Raw genomic sequence first — 26,971 nt, forward strand, 5'->3', positions numbered from 1 at the left:
GGTACTGGCACTGGTCCCCCAGGAAGTCAGCAGGGCAGTGGCAGGTGGGCTGGTTGCCAGCGCTGACCGTGCAGTTCCCTCCGTTCTGACAGTAGTTCTTACAGGTTTGGAGGTTACAGTTGGGACCAGTGAACCCTGTCAGACAGCGACACGTTGGGGGAGCCTAGGGAGGGAGGGAGAGACAGACATGGTCAGACAGAGAGATAAACAGATGGACAGGATGAGGGAGGAAGAGGAGAGAGAAACAGACTAACATTAGGACTGCTCATTGAGGGTCAAGTCCTTGACTCAATACACGGCTGTCTAGTTGTATTATCATTCTACAGTGCCTTGCAAAAGTATTCATCCCCCATGGCGTTTTTCCTATTTTGTTGCATTACAACCGGTAATTTAAATCGATTTTTATTTGGATTTCATGTAATGGACATACACAAAATAGTCCAAACTTGTTTCAAAGAATTCAAAAAAATTAATAACGGAAAAGTGGTGCGTGCATATGTATTCACCCCCTTTGCTATGAAGCCCCTAAATTAGATCTGGTGCAACCAATTACCTTCAGAAGTCACATAATTAGTTCAATAAAGTCACATGATCTGTCACATGATCTCAGTATATATACACACACCTGTTCTGAAAGACCTCAGAGTCTGCCACACCACTAAGCAAGGGGCACCACCAAGCAAGCGGTACCATGAAGACCAAGGAGCTCTCCAAACAGGTCAGGGACAAAGTTGTGGAGAAGTACAGATCAGGGTTGGGTTATAAAAAAATATGAGAAACCTTGAACATCCCACGGAGCACCATTAAATCCATTATTTAAAAAAATGGAAAGAATACGGCACCACAATAAACCTGCCAAGAGAGGGCCGCCCACCAAAACGTACAGACCAGGTAAGGAGGGCATTAATCAGAGAGGCAACAAAGAGACCAAAGATAACCCTGAAGGAGCTGCAAAGCTCCACAGCTGCAATTGGAGTATCTGTCCATAGGACCACTTTAAGCTGTACACTCCACAGAGCTGGGCTTTACGGAAGAGGGGCCAGAAAAAAGCCATTGCTTAAAGAAAAAAATAAGCAAACACGTTTGGTGTTCACCAAAAGGCATGTGGGAGACTCCCCAAACATATGGAAGAAGGTACTCTGGTCAGATGAGACTAAAATTGAGCTTTTTGGCTATGTCTGGTGCAAACCCAACACCTCTCATCACCCCGAGAACACCATCCCCACATTGAAGCATGGTGGTGGCAGCATCATGCTGTGGGGATGTTTTTCCATCGGCAGGGACTGGGAAACTGGTCAGAATTGAAGGAATGATGGATGGCGCTAAATACAGGGAAATTCTTGAGGGAAACCTGTTTCAGCCTTCCAGAGATTTGAGACTGGGACGGATGTTCACCTTCCAGCAGGACAATGACCCTAAGCATACTGCTAAAGCAACACTCGAGTGGTTTAAGGGGAAACATTTAAATGTCTTGGAATGGCCTAGTCAAAGCCCAGACCTCAATCCAATTGAGAATCTGTGGTATGACTTAAAGATTGCTGTACACCAGCGGAACCCATCCAACTTGAAGGAGCTGGAGCAGTTTTGCCTTGAAGAATGGGCAAAAATCCCAGTGGCTAGATGTGCCAAGCTTATAGAGACATACCCCAAGAGACTTGCAGCTGTAATTGCTGTGAAAGGTGGCTCTACAAAGTATTGACTTTGGGGGGGTGAATAGTTATGCACGCTCAAGTTCTGTTTTTTCACTCTTATTTCTTGTTTGTTTCACAATAAAAAATATTTTACATCTTCAAAGTTGTAGGCATGTTGTGTAAATCAAATGATACAAACCCCCCAAAAATCCATTTAAATTCCAGGTTGTAAGGCAACAAAATACGAAAAATGCCAAGGGGGGTGAATACTTTCGCAAGCCACTGTATACAGTGGGGGACAAAAGTATTTAGTCAGCCACCAATTGTGCAAGTTCTCCCACTTAAAAAGATGAGAGAGGCCTGTAATTTTCATCATAGGTACACGTCAACTATGACAGACAAATTGAGAATTTCACATTGTAGGATTTTTTATGAATTTATTTGCAAATTATGGTGGAAAATAAGTATTTGGTCACCTACAAACAAGCAATATTTCTGGCTCTCACAGACCTGTAACTTCTTCTTTAAGAGGCTCCTCTGTCCTCCACTCGTTACCTGTATTAATGGCACCTGTTTGAACTTGTTATCAGTATAAAAGACACCTGTCCACAACCTCAAACAGTCACACTCCAAACTCCACTATGGCCAAGACCAAAGAGCTGTCAAAGGACACCAGAAACACAATTGTAGACCTGCACCAGGCTGGGAAGACTGAATCTGCAATAGGTAAGCAGCTTGGTTTGAAGAAATAAACTGTGGGAGCAATTATTAGGAAATGGAAGACATACAAGACCACTGATAATCTCCCTCGATCTGGGGCTCCACGCAAGATCTCACCCCGTGGGGTCAAAATGATCACAAGAACGGTGAGCAAAAATCCCAGAACCACACGGGGGGACCTAGTGAATGACCTGCAGAGAGCTGGGACCAAAGTAACAAAGCCTACCATCAGTAACACACTACGCCACCAGGGACTCAAATCCTGCAGTGCCAGACGTGTCCCCCTGCTTAAGCCAGTACATGTCCAGGCCCGTCTGAAGTTTGATAGAGTGCATTTGGATGATCCAGAAGAGGATTGGGAGAATGTCATATGGTCAGATGAAACCAAAATAGAACTTTTTGGTAAAAACTCAACTCGTCATGTTTGGAGGACAAAGAATGCTGAGTTGCATCCAAAGAACACCATACCTACTGTGAAGCATGGGGGTGGAAACATCATGCTTTGGGGCTGTTTTTCTGCAAAGGGACCAGGACAACTGATCCGTGTAAAGGAAAGAATAAATGGGGCCATGTATCGTGAGATTCTGAGTGAAAACCTCCTTCCATCAGCAAGGGCATTGAAGATGAAACGTGGCTGGGTCTTTCAGCATGACAATGATCCCAAACACACCGCCCGGGCAACGAAGGAGTGGCTTCGTAAGAAGCATTTCAAGGTCCTGGAGTGGCCTAACGAGCCTCCAGATCTCAACCCCATAGAAAATCTTTGGAGGGAGTTGAAAGTCCGTGTTGCCCAGCGACAGCCCCAAAACATCACTGCTCTAGAGGAGATCTGCATGGAGGAATGGGACAAAATACCAGCAACAGTGTGTGAAAACCTTGTGAAGACTTACAGAAAACGTTTGACCTGTGTCATTGCCAACAAAGGGTATATAACAAAGTATTGAGAAACTTTTGTTATTGACCAAATACTTATTTTCCACCATAATTTGCAAATAAATTCATAAAAAATCCTACAATGTGATTTTCTGGAGAAAAAAATCTCATTTTGTCTGTCATAGTTGACAAGTACCTATGATGAAAATTACAGGCCTCTCTCATCTTTTTAAGTGGGAGAACTTGCACAATTGGTGGCTGACTAAATACTTTTTTTCCCCACTGTATGTCTCACTCTTCCTGGCGTAATGTTCTATTCTGACACCTCTCAGACAGTGCCCCCTCCTGTCAGGTTAGTTTTTTAGTATAATTTTTTTTATGTTAGTGTATTACCTGTAGGAGAGGCTGTGCAGGTGCCTCCATTCTGACAGTAGTCCCTGCACTGGTCCACCTCACACTTGTCTCCTCCGAAGTTGGGCTGGCAGCGACACTTGGGCTGCTTCCTGGCGTTGAGGAAACAACTGCCTCCGTTCAGACACTGGACGTTACACGTACCACTGGGAGGAGCTGAGGGAGGAGAGAAGAGTGTGCGTGTGTATAATTACAGGTAGGGATTAGTGTGGATGTATGTACAACTCCCACCACGATCTTGCAAATTGCGTCTGTGTTTTTAATGTTTTTGTCATCATTATGAGTTTTATGTGAGCTGAAAGGTATTTTATACCCACTGCGGATTATTACACAAACGGACTAAAAGATTAACTTTGATTACAACGCTACTTCTGCTCTACGGTATGTTTGGAATACACACACACACACACACACACACACACACACACACACACGTTGGCTGTCAAGTGGAGACCACAACAGGATTACAAACATGCAAGCAAGCATGACGGAGCCGGTGCACTTGAGGGAGACTTTAATGTCCCTGCGCTCACTAGTACCACCAACAATGAGACTTCCGGAATACTACAACATCCCGATGGAGTTACGGGTGAGGAGAAGGAGAAACAGGGAAAACGAGGGGGAATATGAGAACTGCTCTCCCGTCTGTGATGCTGGCTAACCTACATTCGCTTGGCAACAAAATCGATGAGATCCGAACGAGTGCAAGGTACTGTTTTGAGTACAGAGACTCTTCTCTCATGTGCTACACCGAAACATGGCTGCTTCCTATGATGTCAGACTCTCAACTGGAAATCGACGGGGTTTACACTTGTGAGGTCCGATAGGACTGAACATTCAGACAAGAGTAAAGGGGGCAGGGTTTGTGTGTACATAAATGACCGGTGGTGCCAGCAATTTACTATCAAGGATAAAATATTTACCAGTGATGTGGAGGCTCTGTGCCTTACTCTTAGACCATTCTTTCTCCCAAGGGAGTTTGGATGTGTGATACTGTGTGTTGCATACGTCCCTCCTAGTGGCAAAACAGCAAAAGCATCTAGCACCGTCTCAGACTGTGTTCATACTTGCCAGCAAAAACACTCAGATGCACCCGTCATAATACTGGGAGACCTCAACCAGTGTAGCCTTGAGTGGGCAATGCCAGGCTTCTCCCAAATCGTCAAAGGCAACACCAGGATGGGGAATATCCTGGACAAGTGCTTTGTCAACATCAAAGACTGCTATACCACCCACATCAAACCACATATCTCCAACTCTGACCACAACGCTGTCCAGATCATCCCTGTCTACAAGACTAGGACTGTTGCAGTGACCATATTACCACCACACCGGCAGTCATGAGTCACTATCGCAGTAAAATTCTACGTGACCATTGAGTCACGGTAATCTCCTCTTATGCACTCTGGACATGCATTAGTAGTAACAAACTCACTAACGATCATCAGGTCGCTAATGGCCTGGTACTCAGGGCTCTATTGCCCCTCTAACCACGCTGACATTAATGCAAATGCCATGGAAAATCACATCAAACACATCATCAAAACAGTATGTGCTTTTAAAACTCACCTCACTGTGATTGATCAATTTGAAGAAAGAAGTTAAACAATAGGTTGAAACTGAGTGGAAAGCATGGTCATTGTGGATGTTGTTGCCTAACACAACGAAAATGGACAGCACTTTCTAACGTGATTCAAAACACCCATATGCATATTAGAGCTTATGCATAAGCATAGGCCTATATACGAGCCCGAAAAAAACAGAATTCAAATAATGATTGTGCGGTTATACAATAAATAGCCTAGCGCATATTGGTCTAGCCTAAATTAAACAAATTCAGATTTAGCCTACAATTATAGTGAAATTATTTCTGATTTTGAATAGCCTAGTAATAGTTTTTCCTTTTCCTTTTTTTCTTCATAATTAATAGACTGACACATTACCTTTAGCTACAGAAGGTAAGTATCGATGTTCCCGAACAGATTTAACTTTATTTAGCAAATTAAGCACTGGGTAGCTACAGGAACAGGGTTGGAGAGCCTTGGGCGGAATATCATCTGTGGCGCAGGGAAATTACCGGAGTAGCCTACCCAACATGAGTGAAAAATGTACCGGCGGAAAAGTGGCCTTGATTCGCTATTCCAGTGCATACAGATGACATGTCTTTGTCTTGCCCCTGTTCTTGCCCATTTGATAATGGGCCATTCGAAATCGAAACTAATTTAACATATTAGTAAAGACAAGATTGAATTGAGAATAGTCTGATGGCTCTTACGAGAAAAAAAAAAGCAGTCAGTGCAGTATAACTGCAGTACACTGCAAATACGGTGTCCAAAATAACACCTTTTTTTTACTGTAGTAATTTTGAAGTGTAACTGCAGTTAGAGTGCAGTATAACTGCAGTACACTTCAGTTTTTCTGAAATTACTGCGTCCAAAATACCACAGTCGACTGCAGTTACCGCACTTTTACTGCAGTTTCAAAACCGCAATCTCTTTTTGTGAGGAGGGTGAAAATATGAGCACTTGAGAGAACTGCTTGTGAGGAACAGAGCGCAAGCTTTTTTTTGCGACTTTCTCAAATCATCAATAGCCTATAGTCGCTTCATGCAGCCCATATAGCTTTTGATTTCTAAGGCATTCTAAGGTTTGTATCATTCACAACTGGAGCTGCCAAATAAATGTAAATCAAGGTGTATAGGATCTGTTTCAAATGGTCACTTTTATGCTCAACATACCCATTTCACATGCATGCACTCTCGCTCCAGAATGGGAAAAATATCCATACCCCATAATGACAAAGCAAAAACAGGTTGTTAGAATGTAATGCCCCCCACCAAGAAATATTACATTTACATAAGTATTCAGATCCTTTACTCAGTACTTTATTGGAGGCCACTGTGTTCTTGGGGACCTTCAATGCTGCAGAAATGTTTTGGTACCCTTCCCCAGATCTGTGCCTCGACACAATCCGGTCTCGGAGCTCTACGGACAATTCCTTTGACCTCATGGCTTGGTTTTTGCTCTGACATCCACTGTCAACTGTGGGACCTTATGTAGACAGGTGTGTGCCTTTCCAAATCATGTCCAATCAATAGAACTGGACTCCAATCAAGTTGTAGAAACATCTCAAGGATGATCAATGGAAACAGGATGTACCTGAGCTCAATTTGGAGTTTCATTGCAAAGGGTCTGAATACTTATGTAAATAAGGTATTTAATTGTTTATAACTTTGCTAACATTTCTAAAAACCTGTTTTCACTTTGTCATTATGGGGTAGTGTGTGTAGATTGGTGAGGGGAAATAATGTTTTAATCAATTTTAGAATAAGGCTGTAACGTAACAAAATGTGGAAAAAGTAAAGGGGTCTGAATACTTCCCGAATGCACAGTACATGCTAAAATCGGCACTGTATAAGACAAAGCTAAAGAAAACCAGACCGGTGAGAAAGACAGTCCACAGAGGAATGACAGCACAGAGACTCTTAAAGGCTGTTTCCTCTGCACTGACTGGGAGGTGTTCCAGCATGGTAGTGTTGGATTCTAGCTTGAAATGTACTTATTCATGTTACCATACTAGAACTTATTGATTTCTTTACATGTATAAGGAATGTATATGTTAGGGTCAATGAAGGGTGAATAGGAACTTGGTGCATGGAAAGTTACTGAGTGACACAAGGGGAAGTGCAGAAAGTTCATATTCTGTTCAAACATGTTATTGTTCAAGATCAATGTTCCTAAAGAGGGAGGCAAAGGGCAACAGTCTAGTTTGCCTGACAAGGCAGGCCAGCTGCGGAACTATGGAGGGACAGAGAACAACTGGAGTGTACCTTCACAGCAGCCAATCCTAGGCTAGCCTGGCAAACCATGAAGAGCATGGCCGGCTTGTCAGCACCCAGCAAACACCTCCACGTGGAGGACGAGCCCACATTTGTGAAGGAACTGAAACTGTTCTAAAAAAGACTTGACACCCATAAATCACACAAATTACTGATTTGCAGTCCGACAGACTGTCCCTCCCTCTCACGCAGAGGAAATCATCATTACCACAGAGCAGGTGACAAAGGTTTTTAAACAGCTGAACCCAAGGAAGGCCTCAGGGACAGAATGTGAGCCTCAAGACGTTTGCTGAGGAGCTTGGCCCAGTCTGGCAACCCATCTTCCAGTTATCCATCGACTCACACACAATACCACAGGCCTGGAAAACATTTCATTTCATCCCCATCCCCAAAAAGCCATGCCCCAAGGAGCACAATGAGTACCGACCAGTGGCTCTGACCTCAGTGCTCGTCAAATCTCTGGAGAGAACCTAAAACTCTCTGCGAAGAGGAAACTGGACCCTTACCAGTTTGTCTATAGAAACGGGTGCAGTACAGAGGATGTGGTGACCACCCTCACACACCTGATCCTGAAACATCTTGACCAACCAAAAACCTACGCCAGAGCACTCTTTATAGATTCTTCCTCTGCTTTTAACACCATACAACCACACCTTCTACTAGCCAAAATGAAAGAACTGGACATTAACCCACACCTCATTCACTGGTATCGCTCATTTCTCAGTGGCAGAACTCAAGGTAAACAACACTCTCTCCCCTCCTGTGGTCATCAACTGCGGAGACTCGCAAGGTTGTGTGAGCTCACCCGTCCTTTTCATTCTGTACACCAACGATTGCACAACTCAAAACACCAAGCATCACATTATTAAGTTCTCCAACGACACCGTCCTGCTGGCCCTAATGGATGACAACAGCGACCTCCCACTGTACCTAGACAGTGGAAACAGCCTTGTGCAGTGGTGACACAAACTCTCTGGTCCTGAATGTCACAAAAACACAGGAGGTTATCTTTGAGCCCAGGTCAGTGGCTGACCGAAGCCAGGTCGTCATTCACAGTGAATATACCCAGCAGGTCTACTCCTATAAATACCTGGGAGTATGTTGATCATGCCCTGAGATAGAGTGTCCATGTGGACTATGTGTGCTAAGGTGCAACAGCGTATGTACTTTCTCCGCAGGCTGAGGTCTTTCGGAGCAAGCTTGGAAATACTGAACTTGTTCTTCTGCTCCACTATCCAGAGTGTTTTGCAGTACTGCATCACTGCTTGGTACAACAGTGTCATGGGACAGGCAAAAGCCAGGATGACAAGTCTGCTGAAAACTGCTTCAAAAATAAATCGGTAAGCTGACCAACAAAACCTTTCTGAACAGCTACCACACAAACATGCGGAGGATGGCAAACAAAATAGCAGAGCACCCTTCCCATGTGCTCAACTCAGAGTTTGTGCTCCTGCCATCCAGGAAGCACTACAGAATCCCCCTGTGCAAACTGGTCAGGTACAAAAACGAATGTGCCACATGCACTCACCCTTATGAACAAATAAGGAGGACATTAGGGACATGGGGATACAGTAGATTCACTCATTTGGGAACGGGCAATAGTGAAAAGTGATAAGTGAAATAACTGTATAAAATAATCATGGACATTGAAAGTATAGGGTTGTGCAATAACAGTATGTGCAACGATCAGGGACCTTGGACATTAAGGAGATGTGTAACATTGAGTATAGGAGGGACAGCATTGTAATGTGGAAGGGAGGGGTAAGTGTCCTTAAGCTGTTATTCTTGTTTTATTCATGAATGTGTATGTTTGATGTTATGTCTGGCCTATGCCATGTCTCACCATATCGCAGTGCATTTTCTTGTACGTAAAGTAAATATCGGTGAAAATCAGACAAAGAATTCTAATCTAATCTGTATGAGTATGTGAACACATGTTGAATATAACAGTTTTGGTATATCGGTGTTAGTGTGTACTCACATAGGGAGAGTGTGGGTGTGTAGGACTTTGTATACTCACAGATAGGGGAGAGTGTAGGAGTAGGGAGCTCCACACAGGTTCCGTTGTCCAGGGTGCGTCCGTTGGGACAGGTACAGACTGGACCACTGGGGCTGAGCAGACACAACCACTCACATTTCTTCCTGTCACATGGGTTGGTGACTGACAGACAGAGAGCGAGAGAGAGAGACAGACAGAGGGAGGGAGAGAACACAAGTTAACCTCTACGGGATCGGTGTCCCGTATAGCATGACTGTTGTAAGAAACAGCAAACTTTCCAGGACATAGACATGTCTTATATGGGCAGAAAGCTTACATTCTTGTTATTCTAACTGCATTGTTCAATTTACAGTAGCTATTACAGTGAAAAAATACCACGCTATTGTTTGAGGAGAGTGCACAACAACAACAAAACTTATCACAGCAACTGGTTAAATACATTCACCTCTTAAGGTAAATAATGTACAGTACTTAGTGGGGGAAAAAAGTATTTAGTCAGCCACCAATTGTGCAAGTTCTCCCACTTAAAAAGATGAGAGAGGCCAGTAATTTTCATCATAGGTACACGTCAACTATGACAGACAAAATGAGAGAAAAAAATCCAGAAAATCACATTGTAGGATTTTTAATGAATTTATTTGCAAATTATGGTGGAAAATAAGTATTTGGTCAATAACAAAAGTTTCTCAATACTTTGTTATATACCCTTTGTTGGCAATGACACAGGTCAAACGTTTTCTGTAAGTCTTCACAAGGTTTTCACACACTGTTGCTGGTATTTTGGCCCATTCCTCCATGCAGATCTGTTTTGGGGCTGTCGCTGGGCAACACAGACTTTCAACTCCCTCCAAAGATTTTCTATGGGGTTGAGATCTGGAGACTGGCTAGGCCACTCCAGGACCTTGAAATGCTTCTTACGAAGCCACTCCTTCCTTGCCCGGGCGGTGTGTTTGGGATCATTGTCATGCTGAAAGACCCAGCCACGTTTCATCTTCAATGCCCTTGCTGATGGAAGGAGGTTTTCACTCAAAATCTCACGATCCATGGCCCCATTCATTCTTTCCTTTACACGGATCAGTCATCCTGGTGCCTTTGCAGAAAAACAGCCCCAAAGCATGATGTTTCCACCCCCATGCTTCACAGTAGGTATGGTGTTCTTTGGATGCAACTCAGCATTCTTTGTCCTCCAAACACGACGAGTTGAGTTTTTACCAAAAAGTTCTATTTTGGTTTCATCTGACCATATGACATTCTCCCAATCCTCTTCTGGATCATCCAAATGCACTCTAGCAAACTTCAGACGGGCCTGGACATGTACTGGCTTAAGCAGGGGGACACGTCTGGCACTGCAGGATTTGAGTCCCTGGCGGCGTAGTGAGTTACTGATAGTAGGCTTTGTTACTTTGGTCCCAGCTCTCTGCAGGTCATTCACTAGGTCCCCCCGTGTGGTTCTGGGATTTTTGCTCACCGTTCTTGTGATCATTTTGACCCCACGGGGTGAGATCTTGTGTGGAGCCCCAGATCGAGGGAGATTATCAGTGGTCTTGTATGTCTTCCATTTCCTAATAATTGCTCCCACAATTGATTTCTTCAAACCAAGCTGCTTACCTATTGCAGAATCAGTCTTCCCAGCCTGGTGCAGGTCTACAATTTTGTTTCTGGTGTCCTTTGACAGCTCTTTGGTCTTGGCCATAGTGGAGTTTGGAGTGTGACTGTTTGAGGTTGTGGACAGGTGTCTTTTATACTGATAACAAGTTCAAACAGGTGCCATTAATACAGGTAACGAGTGGAGGACAGAGGAGCCTCTTAAAGAAGAAGTTACAGGTCTGTGAGAGCCAGAAATCTTGCTTGTTTGTAGGTGACCAAATACTATTTTCCACCATAATTTGCAAATAAATTCATTAAAAATCCTACAATGTGATTTTCTGGATTTTTTTTCTTCTCAATTTGTCTGTCATAGTTGACGTGTACCTATGATGAAAATTACAGGCCTCTCCTCTTTTTAAGTGGGAGAACTTGCACAATTGGTGGCTGACTAAATACTTTTTCCCCCCACTGTATATTCAGTAATCTGATTTGTCATCTTAAATGGGTCCCAGAGATAAAATGTAGAATAGTTTTGGTTGATGAAATCCATTTTTATATTCAAATGTAGGAACTGGGTTCTATAGTTTGAACCCCTGCTATCTGTGGCTCCACACCCACCCCGCCCGGCCATCTAGATGTGTGAAAGTTAGTGTATAGGCTAGCGATCCATCATGTATGACATTCCTGGGAGTGTGTGAACTTAAATTTGTTTTAACATATCATTTTTGTATTTTCTCTATAGTTATGTACTTGAAAATGTATCAATTGACCAATTCGGCACATTTGCCCAGACTTGATACAAAATAGTCCAGTATTGCAATCACTGGATCAATCTGAAACTTTGCACACACACTGCTGCCATCTATTGGCTAAAATCTAAAGTGCGTCTAAATTGCAATATTATATTGTGGCCTTTCTCTTCCATTTCAAAGATGGAACAAAACAAAAAATAGAAAATGCATGTTTTTTTGTTTGTATTATCTTTTACCAGATCTAATGTGTTGTTCTCCTACATTAATTTCACATTTCCACAAACTTCAAAGTGTTTCCTTTCAAATGGTATGCATATCCTTGCTTCAGGTCCTGAGCTACAGGCAGTTAGATTTGGGTATGTCATTTTAGGCGAAAATTGAAAAAAAGGGTCCGATCCTTAAGATGTTAAAAAGTGACTGCCCCTAAAATGCAACTTCTCTTTTTGAAAACAGTGTCATCGATGTGAGTCAAACATTTATTCTAGTGTCAAAATTGACTACAAAGTGTAAATAGGATAATTTTGGTCATAAAGTCTCGTCCAAAACAGAGATTTGCGAGATGATAGGAAAGAATTGTACGTCACGGAATGAAGGGTAATGTAACAGTTTTCCTCAGGTTGGGTTTATTTTAATCCTGCCCTCATGCCCACAGCACCTAAGTAATCACTACTTCGGAGTGCAGCTGCACACGACCAGATCGTTACGCCCATGGTCAATTTGGTTTGACATTTGATATCAAAGTACATGGGACAATATCTTTAAAAAATGTAAATAGCTCAAAATGTAAATGACTTAATCTCAAACCAATTAAAAAATGTTGCATATAAATATTGAACGCATTTAATGAGACAATATGTGCAAAATGAAAATATTGTCCCATGTACATTGTGTAGTTGACGGTCCCTAACTAGCCCCAGAGATAGGCTATCCAATGTCAAACCAACTTTGCCACGGTCCACACCAGCAGGCTGAAGCTAATTGGCAAAAGAAGTTGGCTACCACTAGCTAGCCTAGGCAACTTCAAGACACAAGACCTGGTTAGACTGTTTTAAGTTACCTAGAAGAGTGACTAACTGTGCACTGTTTTGGCAGAGTGAATGTACAAACCCTTGCCACGTGCGAACACACACGAGACACCCACATTAAACCCCCCCTCCCCCCCAACTCTCGTTTGGCTTCAGTCATGGCCACTGCATTTCTTAATGACCAAGTTCAGCCCCCCTTTAACACAATTATACCAGATTGTAAGTCTATCCTCTAATAGTCCAAGGGCCACCCATCAAAAAAGGCTTCAGAAAAGACATTCCGTGACCCAGGAAACAAAACTGCAAAGTTTAAACATCATTATGTAGATAATGTTATGAATATGAACACTGTGTGGTTCAAACATTTTAAAAGTTAATTAAATATTATAAATCAAAAGAACGATTTCGAAATCATAGCGTATTTTGGGGGTAATTTCTCCTAGCAACATTATGAGGTTGCCATGTTACATCTTGGTTGCAATTGTTACACATGTTCCGTTGTCCATGCCTTCAGAAACAACACATTTAGGCTACCAAACCAGAGGATTGCAGAAATAATAAGAAGCTGTTGAAACATGCGTTTTATTTAGCTTATTTTGAGAGCTGTGCTAGCTAGCAAACGTGCTGTCTTTAGTTTGTCTAGCAGGCAAGCGCAATGATGACCCTTGTAGGCTAAGCTGCCAAAACGTCTTCTATTAACTGAGAAAACCACTGACATGGTTAAAACATATTTCCTCATTTGGGGTTCATCTGGTTCAGTGAAGGTAATGTGTCGCTTGAGCTGATGCAAGGACGAACACCAAAAGCACAAATAGTTCTGTGCGCCAGTGTGCAACAAAAGTAACCAAGGTGAAACATAGCAATGTCGGAACTTAGCTAGGGAAATTACCCAAGATGTGGTGTGATTTCGCTGCTAAATATCATAATTTTGATTAAAGATACAAAATGTGCAATTTTTACAAGTTTTGAATCACAAAGTATTCATGTTCATAACATTATCTACATTGTGTAGTTGACATTTTGCAATTTCATTTTCGGGGTCACGGAACAACACATTTTTGGTGGGTGGCCCTTGGACTGTAAAGACCTAAGCCTAACTTGAGATCTTTGGTGTGCAAGTCAATTTGTCGTAGGCCTAGTTATGTGCACACATCTCAAGTTAGAATTCATCCCTGAAAGAGCATTTGGAGAATAGCTGTGTTGTGCTCTACTAGGGCTGTGGCGGTAATGACATTTGTCAGCCGGTGATTGTCATGCAAATAACTGTGATGTCCACTCACTCTCAGGCTGTTTGTTGCGGTGGTAGAGTACGATGTCCGTGGCGTGGTTCATTCCTGTAGTCAGGTTCTCCATGGGGCCTTTGCCATACTTGTTGACCCGGAACACAAAGTTGTTGATATAGGTGACGCCATAGATGTAGTCCTCAAACACGTCAATACTGAATGGGTGGTGGAGCTCTGTAACAAACAAGACAGAACACAGCTCAGACCAACTCTTTACCGCTGATATACTATAGGCTATTCTAAAATACATAATTTTTCATATATATCAGCATGCTCCAATTTAATGCACACATTCTTGACAGTCCTAGTGCCATGAGAAGATTCCACATCTAAAAATGGGCCCACATACAGTATCTCTAACCAAAACATGATTCTGTGGCTTAGCAATGTCAGCCCAGGTCTTTAAACCCAGACCCGTGCAGGTCACTCAACTGTTCTTAATGCTGGTCACAGCCACCACCGGGTCGCTGCCATTCAGCCTCACACTGCCAATCACTGACAGCTTAGCATCGGCCCAGTACAGACGCTCGTTAAAGTAGTCCACCGCCAGGCCTGGAGAGAGAGGGGGGAGGGAGGGAGAGAGAAGGAGGGAGGGAGAAAGAGGAAGAGAGAGAGATAAGCAGAGAGAGAGCGAGAGAGAGAGAGAAGTCAATGAGACATGTCAGTTTGAGGCTAAGCTTATTGAGTGAAACAAAGCTCTTTACAACACATCCTTCAATTTGTGGAGAAATCGACCTGTCATTCAGTCTATAAAATGTTTGTGGTTTGTTTGTTTGTTTGTGTGTGTATGTTACCTGTGGGCCACTGGATGTTGTCCTGTACCAGTGTCTCTCTCATGGTTCCGTCCATGGCAGCAGTCTCAATCTTGGGGTGGTTTCCCCAGTCAGCCCAGTACATGGTCCTAATGGATACACAGCATCAACAACCAGTTACATGAACCATCACATAGTAATGCGGGAACATTAGGTGTGTTTCACCATATCTACTGGATGTCCAGTTGATTTGTCACTGGTCTAGCGCACCATCTTTCTATCGTTAGTCTTATCATTTAAATACAGTATCAGAAAGCAGTATGTGCCGCCAAAGGGCAGTGCACAATTGGCCCAGCGTCGTCCGGGTTTGGCCGGGGTAGGCCGTCATTGTAAATAAGAATTTGTTCTTAACTGACTTGCCTAGTTAAATAAAGGTTACAAAAAAAAAGTGTGCGCAAATAAGGATCTGTTTGAGGGCTTAGGAATTCTCTTCCAGACCCATATATTTCCACACTAGTCCAGACTACTCTCCCACCCCCACTATCCTTCTCTCCCAAGGCAGACTCACCCTCTCTGGGGGTCCACTACGATGGCGTAGGGCTCGTCGATCATGCCGGAGATGAGGGTTTTGCGGTGTTGGCCTGATATCTGGGCCACCTCGATCACGTCTCGACCAGAGTCTGTCCAGTAGATGTTCCCTGCCACCCAGTCCACGGCGATGCCACGGGGCATCTTCAGACCGGGGATCTGAACACAGGGAGAGGGGGAGAACGGGGAGGACAATACCAGTTAAATCATTGTTTGTGTGAAAGGGCAAAGGTCATGACATGAGCAGTCAAGACTATCTGAGCACGGACAAGACACAGACACACACCTCCAGGTTGGTGACGCGGGAGTCGCTCTGGCGGCGGTGGCGGTTGTTGTTACTGTTAGGTGAGGAAGATGAGGATGGCAACTCGTAGGAAGAGATTCTGCCCGTGTGCCAGTTGGTCCAGTAGATGCGGTTGGTCTTGACGTGCAGGTCCATGGCATCAATGCGCACGTTGGCATCGCCCTGGAAGGTCTGCTCATAGAGCCAGTTGGGCATGCCAGGGTCCAGGCTGCGGATCTCGTTGTCGTCGGCGATGTAGAGCACCTGTCTCAAATCTGGGAGGACAGAGGAAGTGAGGTCACAACCTGAGTTAGGACATCCCCTGACTTATGGTTATAAGACTCTTTTCTTGCGTAGCTAAGAGCTATTTAGCACACTCATACACTAACTGATATCTAATAAAATGTAACACACACACACATTGAATGTTTTAGCCTCGGTCACAAACAGAGACAAATTCAGACAGGTTTCTAAAGACATAGAGAAGCAGTAACTGTAACTGATCCACTGGTATTGCTGAACTGAGCAGTACTCACTGTCAACCTTGCAGGTGTCGTTGATCCTGGTGAAGTACCTGTGGCAGCTGCACTTGTGGGAGCCCTTGGTGTTGTTGCAGATGTGGGAACACACTCCAAACTGCCTACATTCATTCTTATCTGTGAACAACACCCCAAAGCAAAAGGATTTGGGTTATAAATCACTAGACTACACCTGACATTTAGTCATAACAGTAACATATAGAGTGTATTTGAACCAGTGATGTGGTGCTGCACTGTACCTTCACATCTGTTGTTGCCTGTGGTCTTGAAGCCAGGTTTGCAGGAGCAGAAGGCATCAGTGCCATTCACCACACAGTGGGCCTCATCACCGTCACCACACACTGTTCTGTTATTGCGGCAGTCATTCAGGGAAGAGTCTGCAAAGAACCAGATAGGACATAGTCAAACTTACAGACAATAACATGTTCATACATACAGACAAACACACACACACTACTCTTGCATGCCAAGATGTAACACACACCCTTCTTGTTGCAGCCGATCTCGTCAGAGCCGTAGTCCTCACAGTTGTTAAAGTAGTCACAGCGCAGGTTGGAACTGATGCAGCGGCCGTTTGAGCACTGGAACTCATCCTTCTCACAGACTGGCGTGGTAGGAGTCATCTCTGGAGGAAAACAGGGAGGCGGCATCATTATTTCAACTCCATAACCATCCATTCAACTCAGTAACTCTATTGTAAAAGTCCACTCCATAACTCTCTACTACTAGCAACTCACGGCAGTTGAGCTCATCACTGTTGTCCCCGCAGTTATCAACACCGTCACAGCGCCTGGCTATCGGCAGGCAGACACGGTCGTTGTGGCAGCGGAACTGCCTTCTGGGTGGGCACTGGAATTTATCTGAGGGATGGATAGAAGAGAAGAGATGACAGGTGTGAGGTAGGTGTTGAATGATCCTCAGGGACAGTGTTATTGATGTCATGGGGACTCACTGCACTCCTCTGGGTTCTCATCAGAGTTGTCTCCACAGTCGTCCTCGCCGTCACACTTCCAGGCCAGGGGCTTACACAGAGTGTTGTTACACTGGAACTCATCCAGGGGGCAGTGTCTACCCACTGAGTGAGTGAGAGAGAGAGAGAGAGACAGTTACTTTTCTCTATGAAATAGATACCCACAACTTGTACTTAATGAACAGTATGCGTACAGTACAAGACGTGTGTAAAACTCACCTCCGCTGTCACACTTCTCCTCGTCACTGCCGTCCATACAGTCAGGGTCTGCATCACAACGCCAGCGGATGGGGATACAGTGGCCGTTCTTACACTGGAACTGATCACTGTCACACTTCACATCACAGCCATTCTGCAGGAAGACACACAGGTACATCGCTTACAGTGGCTTGCGAAAGTATTCACCCCCCTTGGCATTTTTCCTATTTTGTTGCCTTACAATCTGGAATTAAAATTGATTTTTTTGGGGGTTTGTATCATTTGATTTACACAACATGCCTACAACTTTGAAGCTGCAAAATATTTTTTATTGTGAAACTAACAAGAAATAAGACAATAAAAAACAGAAAACATGAGCGTGCATAACTATTCACCCCCCCCATAGTCAATACTTTGTAGTGCCACCTTCTGCAGCAATTACAGCTGCAAGGCTCTTGGGGTATGTCTCTATAAGCTTGGCACATCTAGCCACTGGGATTTTTGCCCATTCTTCAAGGCAAAACTGCTCCAGCTCCTTCAAGTTGGATGGGTTCCGCTGGTGTACAGCAATCTTTAAGTCATACCACAGATTCTCAATTGGATTGAGGTCTGGGCTTTGACTAGGCCATTCCAAGACATTTAAATGTTTCCCCTTAAACCACTCGAGTGTTGCTTTAGCAGTATGCTTATGGTCATTGTCCTGCTGGAAGGTGAACCTCCCTCTCAGTCTCAAATCTCTGGAAGGCTGAAACAGGTTTCCCTCAAGAATTTCCCTGTATTTAGCGCCATCCATCATTCCTTCAATTCTGACCAGTTTCCCAGTCCCTGCCGATGAAAGGTGATGAGAGGTGTTGGGTTTGTGCCAGATATAGCGTTTTCCTTGATGGCCAACAGCTCAATTTTAGTCTCATCTGACCAGAGTACCTTCTGACATATGTTTGGGGAGTCTCCCACATGGCTTTTGGCGAACACCAAACGTGTTTGCTTATTTTCTTTAAGCAATGGCTTTTTTTCTGGCCCCTCTTCCGTAAAGCCCAGCTCTTTGGAGTGTACGGCTTAAAGTGGTCCTATGGACAGATACTCCAATCTCCGCTGTGGAGCTTTGCAGCTTACCAGTTATCTTTGGTCTCTTTGTTGCCTCTCTGATTAATGCCCTCGTTGCCTGGTCCGTGAGTTTTGGTGGGCGGCCCACTCTTGGCAGGTTTGTTGTGGTGCCATATTCTTTCAAATTTTTTTATAATGGATTTAAAAATGGTGCTCTGTGGGATGTTCAAAGTTTCTGATATTTTTTTATAACCCATCTGTACTTCTCCACAACTTTGTCCCTGACCTGCTTGGAGAGCTCTTTGGTCTTCATGGTGCTGCTTGCTTGGTGGTGCCCCTTGCTTAGTGGTGTTGCAGACTCTTTCAGAACAGGTGTATATATACACTGAGATCATGTAAATTTCACCTGTGTGCAATCTAACTAATTATGTGACTTCTGAAGGTAATTGGTTGCACCCAGATCTTATTTAGGGGCTTCATAGCAAAGGGGGTAAATACATATGCATGCACCACTTTTCCGCTATTTTATTTTTTGAAACACGTTATTTTTGTTATTTTTTTACTTCACCAATTTGGACTATTTTGTTTATGTCCATTACATGAAATCCAAATAAAAATCCATTTAAATTACAGGTTGTAATGCAACAAAATAGGAAAAACGCCAAGGGGGATGAATACTTTTGCAAGGCACTGTACTATGTCACGCTAATGACAATGCTATTCATGTGTAAATTAACAATCCTGGTCTATTAATGATGTATTCATTGTGACAATGAGCTAGGACATGTACTTGTAAGATTGGGGATGGCATTGACTTTCCATGTTTGGGAGCATAGAACAGTGAGGAAGTTTTCACTTTCCATTAATTTGTTGCGAGTCATTTTACTCTATTTTTAATAACAGTGTCACTGTACCTCGTCTGATCCATCAGCACAGTCATGGTCTCCATCACACTTCCACCTCCCGGCGATGCAGCGACCGTTGGTACAGGAAAACTCACTCTCTGAACACTGCCTCGGCACTGAAGGGAAAGAGAGGAGAGGTGAGTAGAGAGGGAGGAGAGGTGAGTAGAGAGGGAGGAGAGGTGAGGAGAGGTGAGGAGAGAGGGAGGAGAGGTGAGTAGAGAGGGAGGAGAGGTGAGTAGAGAGGGAGGAGAGGGGAGAGAGGGAGGAGAGGTGAGTAGAGAGGGAGGAGAGGTGAGGAGAGGGAGGAGAGGTGAGGAGAGGTGAGGAGAGGGAGGAGAGGTGAGGAGAGAGGGAGGAGAGGTGAGGAGAGAGGGAGGAGAGGTGAGGAGAGAGGGAGGAGAGGTGAGTAGAGAGGGAGGAGAGGTGAGTAGAGAGGGAGGAGAGGTGAGTAGAGAGGGAGGAGAGATTTAGGGGTGTGGAAAATAATAAGAACTTCCAGACACAGATGTATGTCATGAGGGTAAAATGGCTGTAAAGATAGGAGAAAAAGACTGGTAGCGAGGGACATATCAAAGGATGGGGGAATGGGAGTACACTGGGTCACATGTTACACCAGGAGGGGGAGGGGCTAAAAGGGCTAGTGGGATTGGAAAGGAGCTTAGTCTGGATAGCGTAAGCACACTTTTTAAGAAGGAGTCAAGGAGCAAATCTACTTTTTAAATGTTTTGTGTATATTTTTTCCCCCTAATGGCAATAGGATAGTTACTGTAGACAAGACACTTGGGGCTTGAGTAGATTGGGAGTGTTGGGGTGGTCGTGCTGATAGTGAAGACACCTACCTCTAAACCACGTCAACAGGCCAGTGTGAAATGCAGAATAAACATGAGATGATGTGAGATGTGCAAATGGTCACAAAGTAAAATCAAAGCAATGGAAATCAAAATCTTGAATGTTCAGCGCAGTTGAGTGAACACACATACACAAACAATCAACAGTGTACAGTGGGGGAAAAAAGTATTTAGTCAGCCACCAATTGTGCAAGTTCTCCCACTTAAAAAGATGAGAGGCCTGTAATTTTCATCATAGGTACACGTCAACTATGACAGACAAATTGAGGAAAAAAAACCCAGAAAATCACATTGTAGGATTTTTTATGCATTTATTTGCAAATTATGGTGGAAAATAAGTATATGGTCACCTACAAACAAGCAAGATTTCTGGCTCTCACAGACCTGTAACTTCTTCTTTAAGAGGCTCCTCTGCCCTCCACTCGTTACCTGTATTAATGACACCTGTTTGAACTTGTTATCAGTATAAAAGACACCTGTCCACAACCTCAAACAGTCACACTCCAAACTCCACTATGGCCAAGACCAAAGAGCTGTCAAAGGACACCAGAAACAAAATTGTAGACCTGCACCAGGCTGGGAAGACTGAATCTGCAATAGGTAAGCAGCTTGGTTTGAAGAAATCAACTGTGGGAGCAATTATTAGGAAATGGAAGACATACAAGACCACTGATAATCTCCCTCGATCTGGGGCTCCACACAAGATCTCACCCTGTGGGGTCAAAATGATCACCAGAACCACACGGGGGGACCTAGTGAATGACCTGCAGAGAGCTGGGACCAAAGTAACAAAGCCTACCATCAGTAACACACTACGCCGCCAGGGACTCAAATCCTGCAGTGCCAGACGTGTCCCCCTGCTTAAGCCAGTACATGTCCAGGCCCGTCTGAAGTTTGCTAGAGTGCATTTGGATGATCCAGAAGAGGATTGGGAGAATGTCACATGGTCAGATGAAACCAAAATATAACTTTTTGGTAAAAACTCAACTCGTCATGTTTGGAGGACAAAGAATGCTGAGTTGCATCCAAAGAACACCATACCTACTGTGAAGCATTGGGGTGGAAACATCATGCTTTGGGGCTGTTTTTCTGCAAAGGGACCAGGACGACTGATCCGTGTAAAGGAAAGAATGAATGGGGCCATGTATCGTGAGATTTTGAGTGAAAACCTCCTTCCATCAGCAAGGGCATTGAAGATGAAACGTGGCTGGGTCTTTCAGCATGACAATGATCCCAAACACACCGCCCGGGCAACGAAGGAGTGGCTTCGTAAGAAGCATTTCAAGGTCCTGGAGTGGCCTAGCCAGTCTCCAGATCTCAACCCCATAGAAAATCTTTGGAGGGAGTTGAAAGTCTGTGTTGCCCAGCGACAGCCCCAAAACATCACTGCTCTAGAGGAAATCTGCATGGAGGAATGGGCCAAAATACCAGCAACAGTGTGTGAAAACCTTGTGAAGACTTACAGAAAACGTTTGACCTGTGTCATTGCCAACAAAGGGTATATAACAAAGTATTGAGAAACTTTTGTTATTGACCAAATACTTATTTTCCACCATAATTTGCCAATAAATTCATAAAAAAATTCTACAATGTGATTTTCAGGATTTTTTCCCCTCATTTTGTCTGTCATAGTTGACGTGTACCTATGATGAAAATTACAGGCCTCTCTCATCTTTTTAAGTGGGAGAACTTGCACAATTGGTGGCTGACTAAATACTTTTTTTCCCCACTGTACCTTTAAAAACGATTACATTATCTGTTTGGGGAACAGATGTAGCTGAACCCATACAGTGAAAGAAGGCATCATGTACAAATGAAATACACATATATTCTGTAGCTCTAATCTCCCCATAGTGAGAAGAGACAGGAGACAGGAGCACTAGCCCTGGCATCACAGACTGGACAGGACAGAGGGGACCTACCACACTTGTCCTCATCAGAGTTGTCGCCACAGTCATTGTCATAGTCACACTGCCAACGACCCGGGACACAACGGTTGTTCTTACACCGGAACTGGTACGGCTCACATGTCCTCTCATCTGAGGACACAACATATACAGTATACAGTCAAAGTAGAAATTATAAACAGATATTTCAATATATACAATTATGTAAAACACAACACAAAAGATGCTTGGCAATCTCTCCATTCCTATCCCACCATCTCAATCTCAATCTCTACCTCCAACCCTTCATTCCTCCCTCCATCACTCACCACACTCCTCCTTGGGTTCGTCTGATGCGTCTCCACAGTCGTCCTCTCCGTCACACTTCCATCGGGCCGGGATGCAGCGACCAGAGTCCTTGCAGCGGAACTCATCCACGCCACACGTCATCTGGGCTGGAGGGGGAGAGGGAAGGGGGATGTTAGAGATCAGAGAGAGAATAAAATGAAGGGAGATAGAAAGAGAAGGGAGGGAGGTGAGAAAGGGGAGAGGAGAGGAGTCAAGGAGAAGGGAGAAAGATGCTGGATGTGACAGGAGAGTGGATCATTACTGCAGTTGGCAGGCTCGTCAGATCCGTCCACACAGTCGTTGTCCCTGTCACACACCCAGACACGGGGGATACAGCGCTTGGTGATGGCACACTGGAACTGGTTAGGGGCACAAGTCACCTCCGCTGCATGGGACAGAAAGGAGAGAGTAGACCGTCACTTACCAATATCCGTATATGATGCATGGCTTTCTCTCCTAGTCTTTGTAAACATACATTTCAAATGAATTAAATTATACATTTCAATGTGCGTAGAAAACATGGTAGGCCGAAAAGAACACAAAAACACTGATTTGAAAAGACTAGAAGTTGGTGCAGTATACTAGAAGTAGGATATCCTCCATATTCCCTGTCTTTAACCCTTCCATACAAGCCAATACTGTAGGAAAAGCAGTCTACTCACGGCAGTCCATCTCGTCCTCCCCCTCTCCACAGTTGTCCTGGCCGTTACAGCGGAAGATCCCAGGGATACAGCGGCTGGGGTGGCTACACTTAAACTGACTAGGTAGACAGACATGGATGTCACAGTTGGCCTCATCAGAGTTGTCCTGGCAGTCGTTGTCTCCATCACAGATGTAGGCTGGGTTGGTACAGATACCTGTACCACACTGGAACTGGCCGGGCCTGCACTTGAACTCAGCTACAGGGGTATACCAAATACAACTCAACATCAGTCAACCAGGACTTTAGTACAGTGCAGCTATGATAGATAGTGTTCATGGACTAGGACTGTCTGTCACTCACGGCATTCCGTAGGCTCGTCTGACCGGTCCCCACAATCATCCTCTGTGTCACACTTCCACCAGAACGGAATGCACTTGTCATTCTTACACACAAACTGCAGGGAGAGAGGGAGGGAGGAAGAGAGGGAGGATGGAGAGGAAGAGGGAAAGAGAAAGAAAGAGATTGTGGGGGAAGAGAGAGAGAGAAAGAATAATTCTGAGCACATAAAGGCAGAGAATGACACTATTCACACAACATCATGAAACAGACGAGTTGGCTAAACTCACCTGACTGGCAGTGCAGTTGGACATACACCGTCTCCCATCACTGGCCAGGTAAAAGTTAGTAGGACAGGCACACTTGTACCCCCCACCAGGCGACAGCAGGCACAGGTTACTGCATCCTCCGTTATCGGTCTGACACGGGTGGTTGGCCACTGTGGGTCAACCAATCACACACAATAGGCCCAGGTGAGAGGAGTGCAAGCACACATCGATACGTGACAGGGTGTTTAGGTGGCGGTAACAGTAGACTTACTCATCCCCTCTGGCTGGCGGTAAGGGTGGTAGATGTGGATGTCCATGGGCCGGTGCAGGGTGCTGATCAGCATGGTCTTGTTGGTGCCCAGGGTTTTGTGACACCTGTTGATGGACTTGGTCTCCCAGTCGGTCCAGTAGATGTACTCCTCAAACAGAGTCATGGCAAAGATGTGGGGGATGTCCTGGCTTAACACTGCAGGGTGGGGAAGCACACAGAGAAACAGACACACGTCAGAAACAAGCAGGAAGTCCGCCAACAGTGATGTATTTACTGATGAGTATGTGGTGTGTATAGTGTATCCGACTTCCGTTTCATCATGTGTGTTGTAATATCAATAAGAGCGTCTGCTAAATGACGTAAATGTAAATGTAATACATATCAAAATGTGCGTGTTGTATGACAGAGTGCGTTACCAGTGTGTCGGTTGGTCCCGTCCAGGCTGGCAAACTCTATGTAGTCCTCTCTGGCGTCGGCCCAGTAGATACGGTCGTTGATGAAGTCCAGAGTGAGGCCGTTGGGCCAGGTGATCCTGTCCTCTACAATCACAGTCCTGTTGGCGCCATCCATCCCTATCCTCCCTATGTGGGGGTTGTCACCCCAGTCGGACCAGTACAGGTACCTGGCAGGGACACAGCTCAGTGTGAGGCTTCAGAACCACTCAGAACACCCATGTGAGTGGTCATAATATCACACTACATTCTCAGCAAAGTGAGGATCAATGCCAGTCTCTCTTGAAGTAAAATAATCAATGCTATACTCAACATTTGAAATGGTATATACAATATTTGAGCAGCACTCAAAGAGAAAATAAGAGAATATGATTCCTGCTTGTTATTTATAGCTATGTTTGTACCCGTTTCGTACGTCGACCGCCACAGCGCGTGGTTCCCTCAGACCGGTGTTGACCAGGACCGTCCGGTAGGCCCCGTTCAGCTTGGACACCTCGATGGTGTCCCGCCCCTTGTCACACCAGTACAGGTTCCCTCCCACCCAATCAACAGCCAGACCATCAGGGTTGCTAAGAGACGTGCGGTGAAGGACCTGCCAAAGAGCCAATCAGAAATTACGGTTCAGTTCCCCACATGCAACTAAATGTAGGCTACCAATCAAATGTTGTATATTTCTAAGAGGTAAAGAGGTAATGGAGCCACACTGACCTGTACGTCGCTGCCGTTGATGTGCATGCGTCGGATCATGCTGCCCTGAGTGGTCACGTCTGTCCAGTAGATCATCTGCTGTCTGTAGTCAAAGTCCAGAGCCACCGCGTTGTTCAGGCCCTAATACACACACACACACACACACACACACACACACACACACAATGGGAGAGAAGTGATCAAACATAGCGTGATTGTCATATGGAGCAATGTGGTATTTCCACCTGTTGTAGGCCTATGAGGTGTTGAGGCTCCAGTCTCACCTGTTTGAGCAGGGTGTAGTTGGAACCATCCAGGTTGAGTTTCCTTAGGTAGTAACGGTTGGCAAAGATCAGGAAGGGCTCCTCCTCTGGACAGAATAAGGATTTTTTGGAAGATAAGGTCATCAAGCTCAACTTCAGGCCCTCCTTACACATTTATACAACAGTCAGAGTAGGTAGAGCTCCACTCCTCCTCTCACCCCCATCCACCCCTCCAGGTCTTACCACCTCATACCCCCCTCCACCAGCTCTTACCAGAGGTGGACTTGCAGATGGTGGGGTCACTGGGGCTGACCTGGAAGCCCTCCACACATAGACAGTGGAAGGATCCATGGGTGTTGATGCAGCGCTGGGTGCAGGGGTAGCTAGTCGTACACTCGTCTATGTCCACGCACGTCTTCCCATCATCCTTCAGGCGGAAGCCAGGGTGGCATCTGCACTGCACGGCCACACAGGAGAGGAGACGTAAGGCTGTGTGTACTAGTACATAATGGTTAACCTTTCCGACAATAGTTGTTACGTAGTTGACAATATAACATGGCAATGACTACAGATTAACAGTCATCACCGTTAACTATTTATTTAGCAGAAGCTCTCCAGGTGTAGGTGCATCCTTACCTTGAAGCCTATCTTGAGGTCCTCACAGAGCTGGGAGCAGCCGCTGAGCTTGCTGTTCAGACACTCATTGATGAAGCAGTTGAGCTCGTCAGTGCCGTCACCGCAGTCATCATTCCGGTCACACAGCAGTGTCTCATTGACACAGTTCCCGTTACCGCAAGCGTACACCGTGTCGTTACATTTCTTCTCTGTTTTGGACAGAGGGGAGGACAGATTGGAGGACGGTGGGTCAGGAAGAGGAGAAAAGAGAGTGAATATCTAAGGAAGAGGGGACTTCGCTCACACATTGGACTAAATCCAATTTAGCAATTTAGCAGGGATTTTTGAAATCCCTTAAAATTCCTTGCAAATAGTGGGCTGAGATGGAAATCTCTTAGGCCCCAGAGAAAATAGACAGTTAGCACCATCTGTGTGTGTGTGTGTGTGTGTGTGTGTGTCTCTAACCTGGGCCGTTGCAGTGGGGGTTCTTGGGGGCTTCGTCAGAGCGGTCGTGACAGTCAAACTCTCCGTCACACTCCCAGGAGCTCTGGATGAGGCAACGGCCGTTGGCACAGCGGAACTCATTGGGCCCACACGTAGGGTACTCTGGAAGGAGAGACGGGTGATTGGTTGGTTGTATAATTACATTTTATTTTTTACAGTTATGTCACTAGTAGGCCTATCACATACACTATACATACATACATACATACATACATACATACATACACACAAAAGTATGTGGACATCTCTTCAAATTAGTGGATTCGGCTATTTCAGCCACACCCGCTGCTGACAGAATGGCCTTACTGAAGAGCTCAGTGACTTTCAACGTGGCACTGTCATAAGATGCCACCTTTCCAACAAGTCAGTTTATCAAATTTCTGCCCTGCTAGAGTTGCCCCGGTCAACTGTAAGTGGTGTTATTGTGAAGTGGAAACGTCTAGGAGCAACA

At 44.8% G+C, this 26,971-nt stretch overlaps 1 protein-coding gene across 1 annotated transcript in view; it reads right to left on the minus strand.

The window, feature by feature from the left end:
* The window catches only part of LOC121575193 (low-density lipoprotein receptor-related protein 1), a gene marked incomplete at its 3' end in the record, with an annotated part of 186,081 nt that continues 159,110 nt past the window's right edge, over positions 1-26,971 (minus strand). The window contains 29 exon segments of the mRNA XM_045223015.1: positions 1-159; positions 3,615-3,791; positions 9,494-9,634; positions 14,117-14,293; positions 14,552-14,671; positions 14,914-15,020; positions 15,440-15,618; positions 15,746-16,017; positions 16,279-16,398; positions 16,521-16,658; positions 16,766-16,906; positions 17,019-17,141; positions 17,234-17,356; positions 17,471-17,603; positions 19,408-19,514; positions 22,169-22,285; positions 22,462-22,587; positions 22,743-22,865; positions 23,143-23,379; positions 23,484-23,577; positions 23,750-23,898; positions 24,000-24,194; positions 24,416-24,621; positions 24,856-25,043; positions 25,160-25,279; positions 25,423-25,508; positions 25,675-25,858; positions 26,038-26,225; positions 26,482-26,622. Coding sequence (XP_045078950.1) covers positions 1-159; positions 3,615-3,791; positions 9,494-9,634; positions 14,117-14,293; positions 14,552-14,671; positions 14,914-15,020; positions 15,440-15,618; positions 15,746-16,017; positions 16,279-16,398; positions 16,521-16,658; positions 16,766-16,906; positions 17,019-17,141; positions 17,234-17,356; positions 17,471-17,603; positions 19,408-19,514; positions 22,169-22,285; positions 22,462-22,587; positions 22,743-22,865; positions 23,143-23,379; positions 23,484-23,577; positions 23,750-23,898; positions 24,000-24,194; positions 24,416-24,621; positions 24,856-25,043; positions 25,160-25,279; positions 25,423-25,508; positions 25,675-25,858; positions 26,038-26,225; positions 26,482-26,622 — 4,371 coding nt within the window.

Source organism: Coregonus clupeaformis, chromosome 10 (genome assembly GCF_020615455.1).
Source record: "Coregonus clupeaformis isolate EN_2021a chromosome 10, ASM2061545v1, whole genome shotgun sequence".
In the NCBI taxonomy this organism is placed as follows: Eukaryota; Metazoa; Chordata; class Actinopteri; order Salmoniformes; family Salmonidae; genus Coregonus; species Coregonus clupeaformis.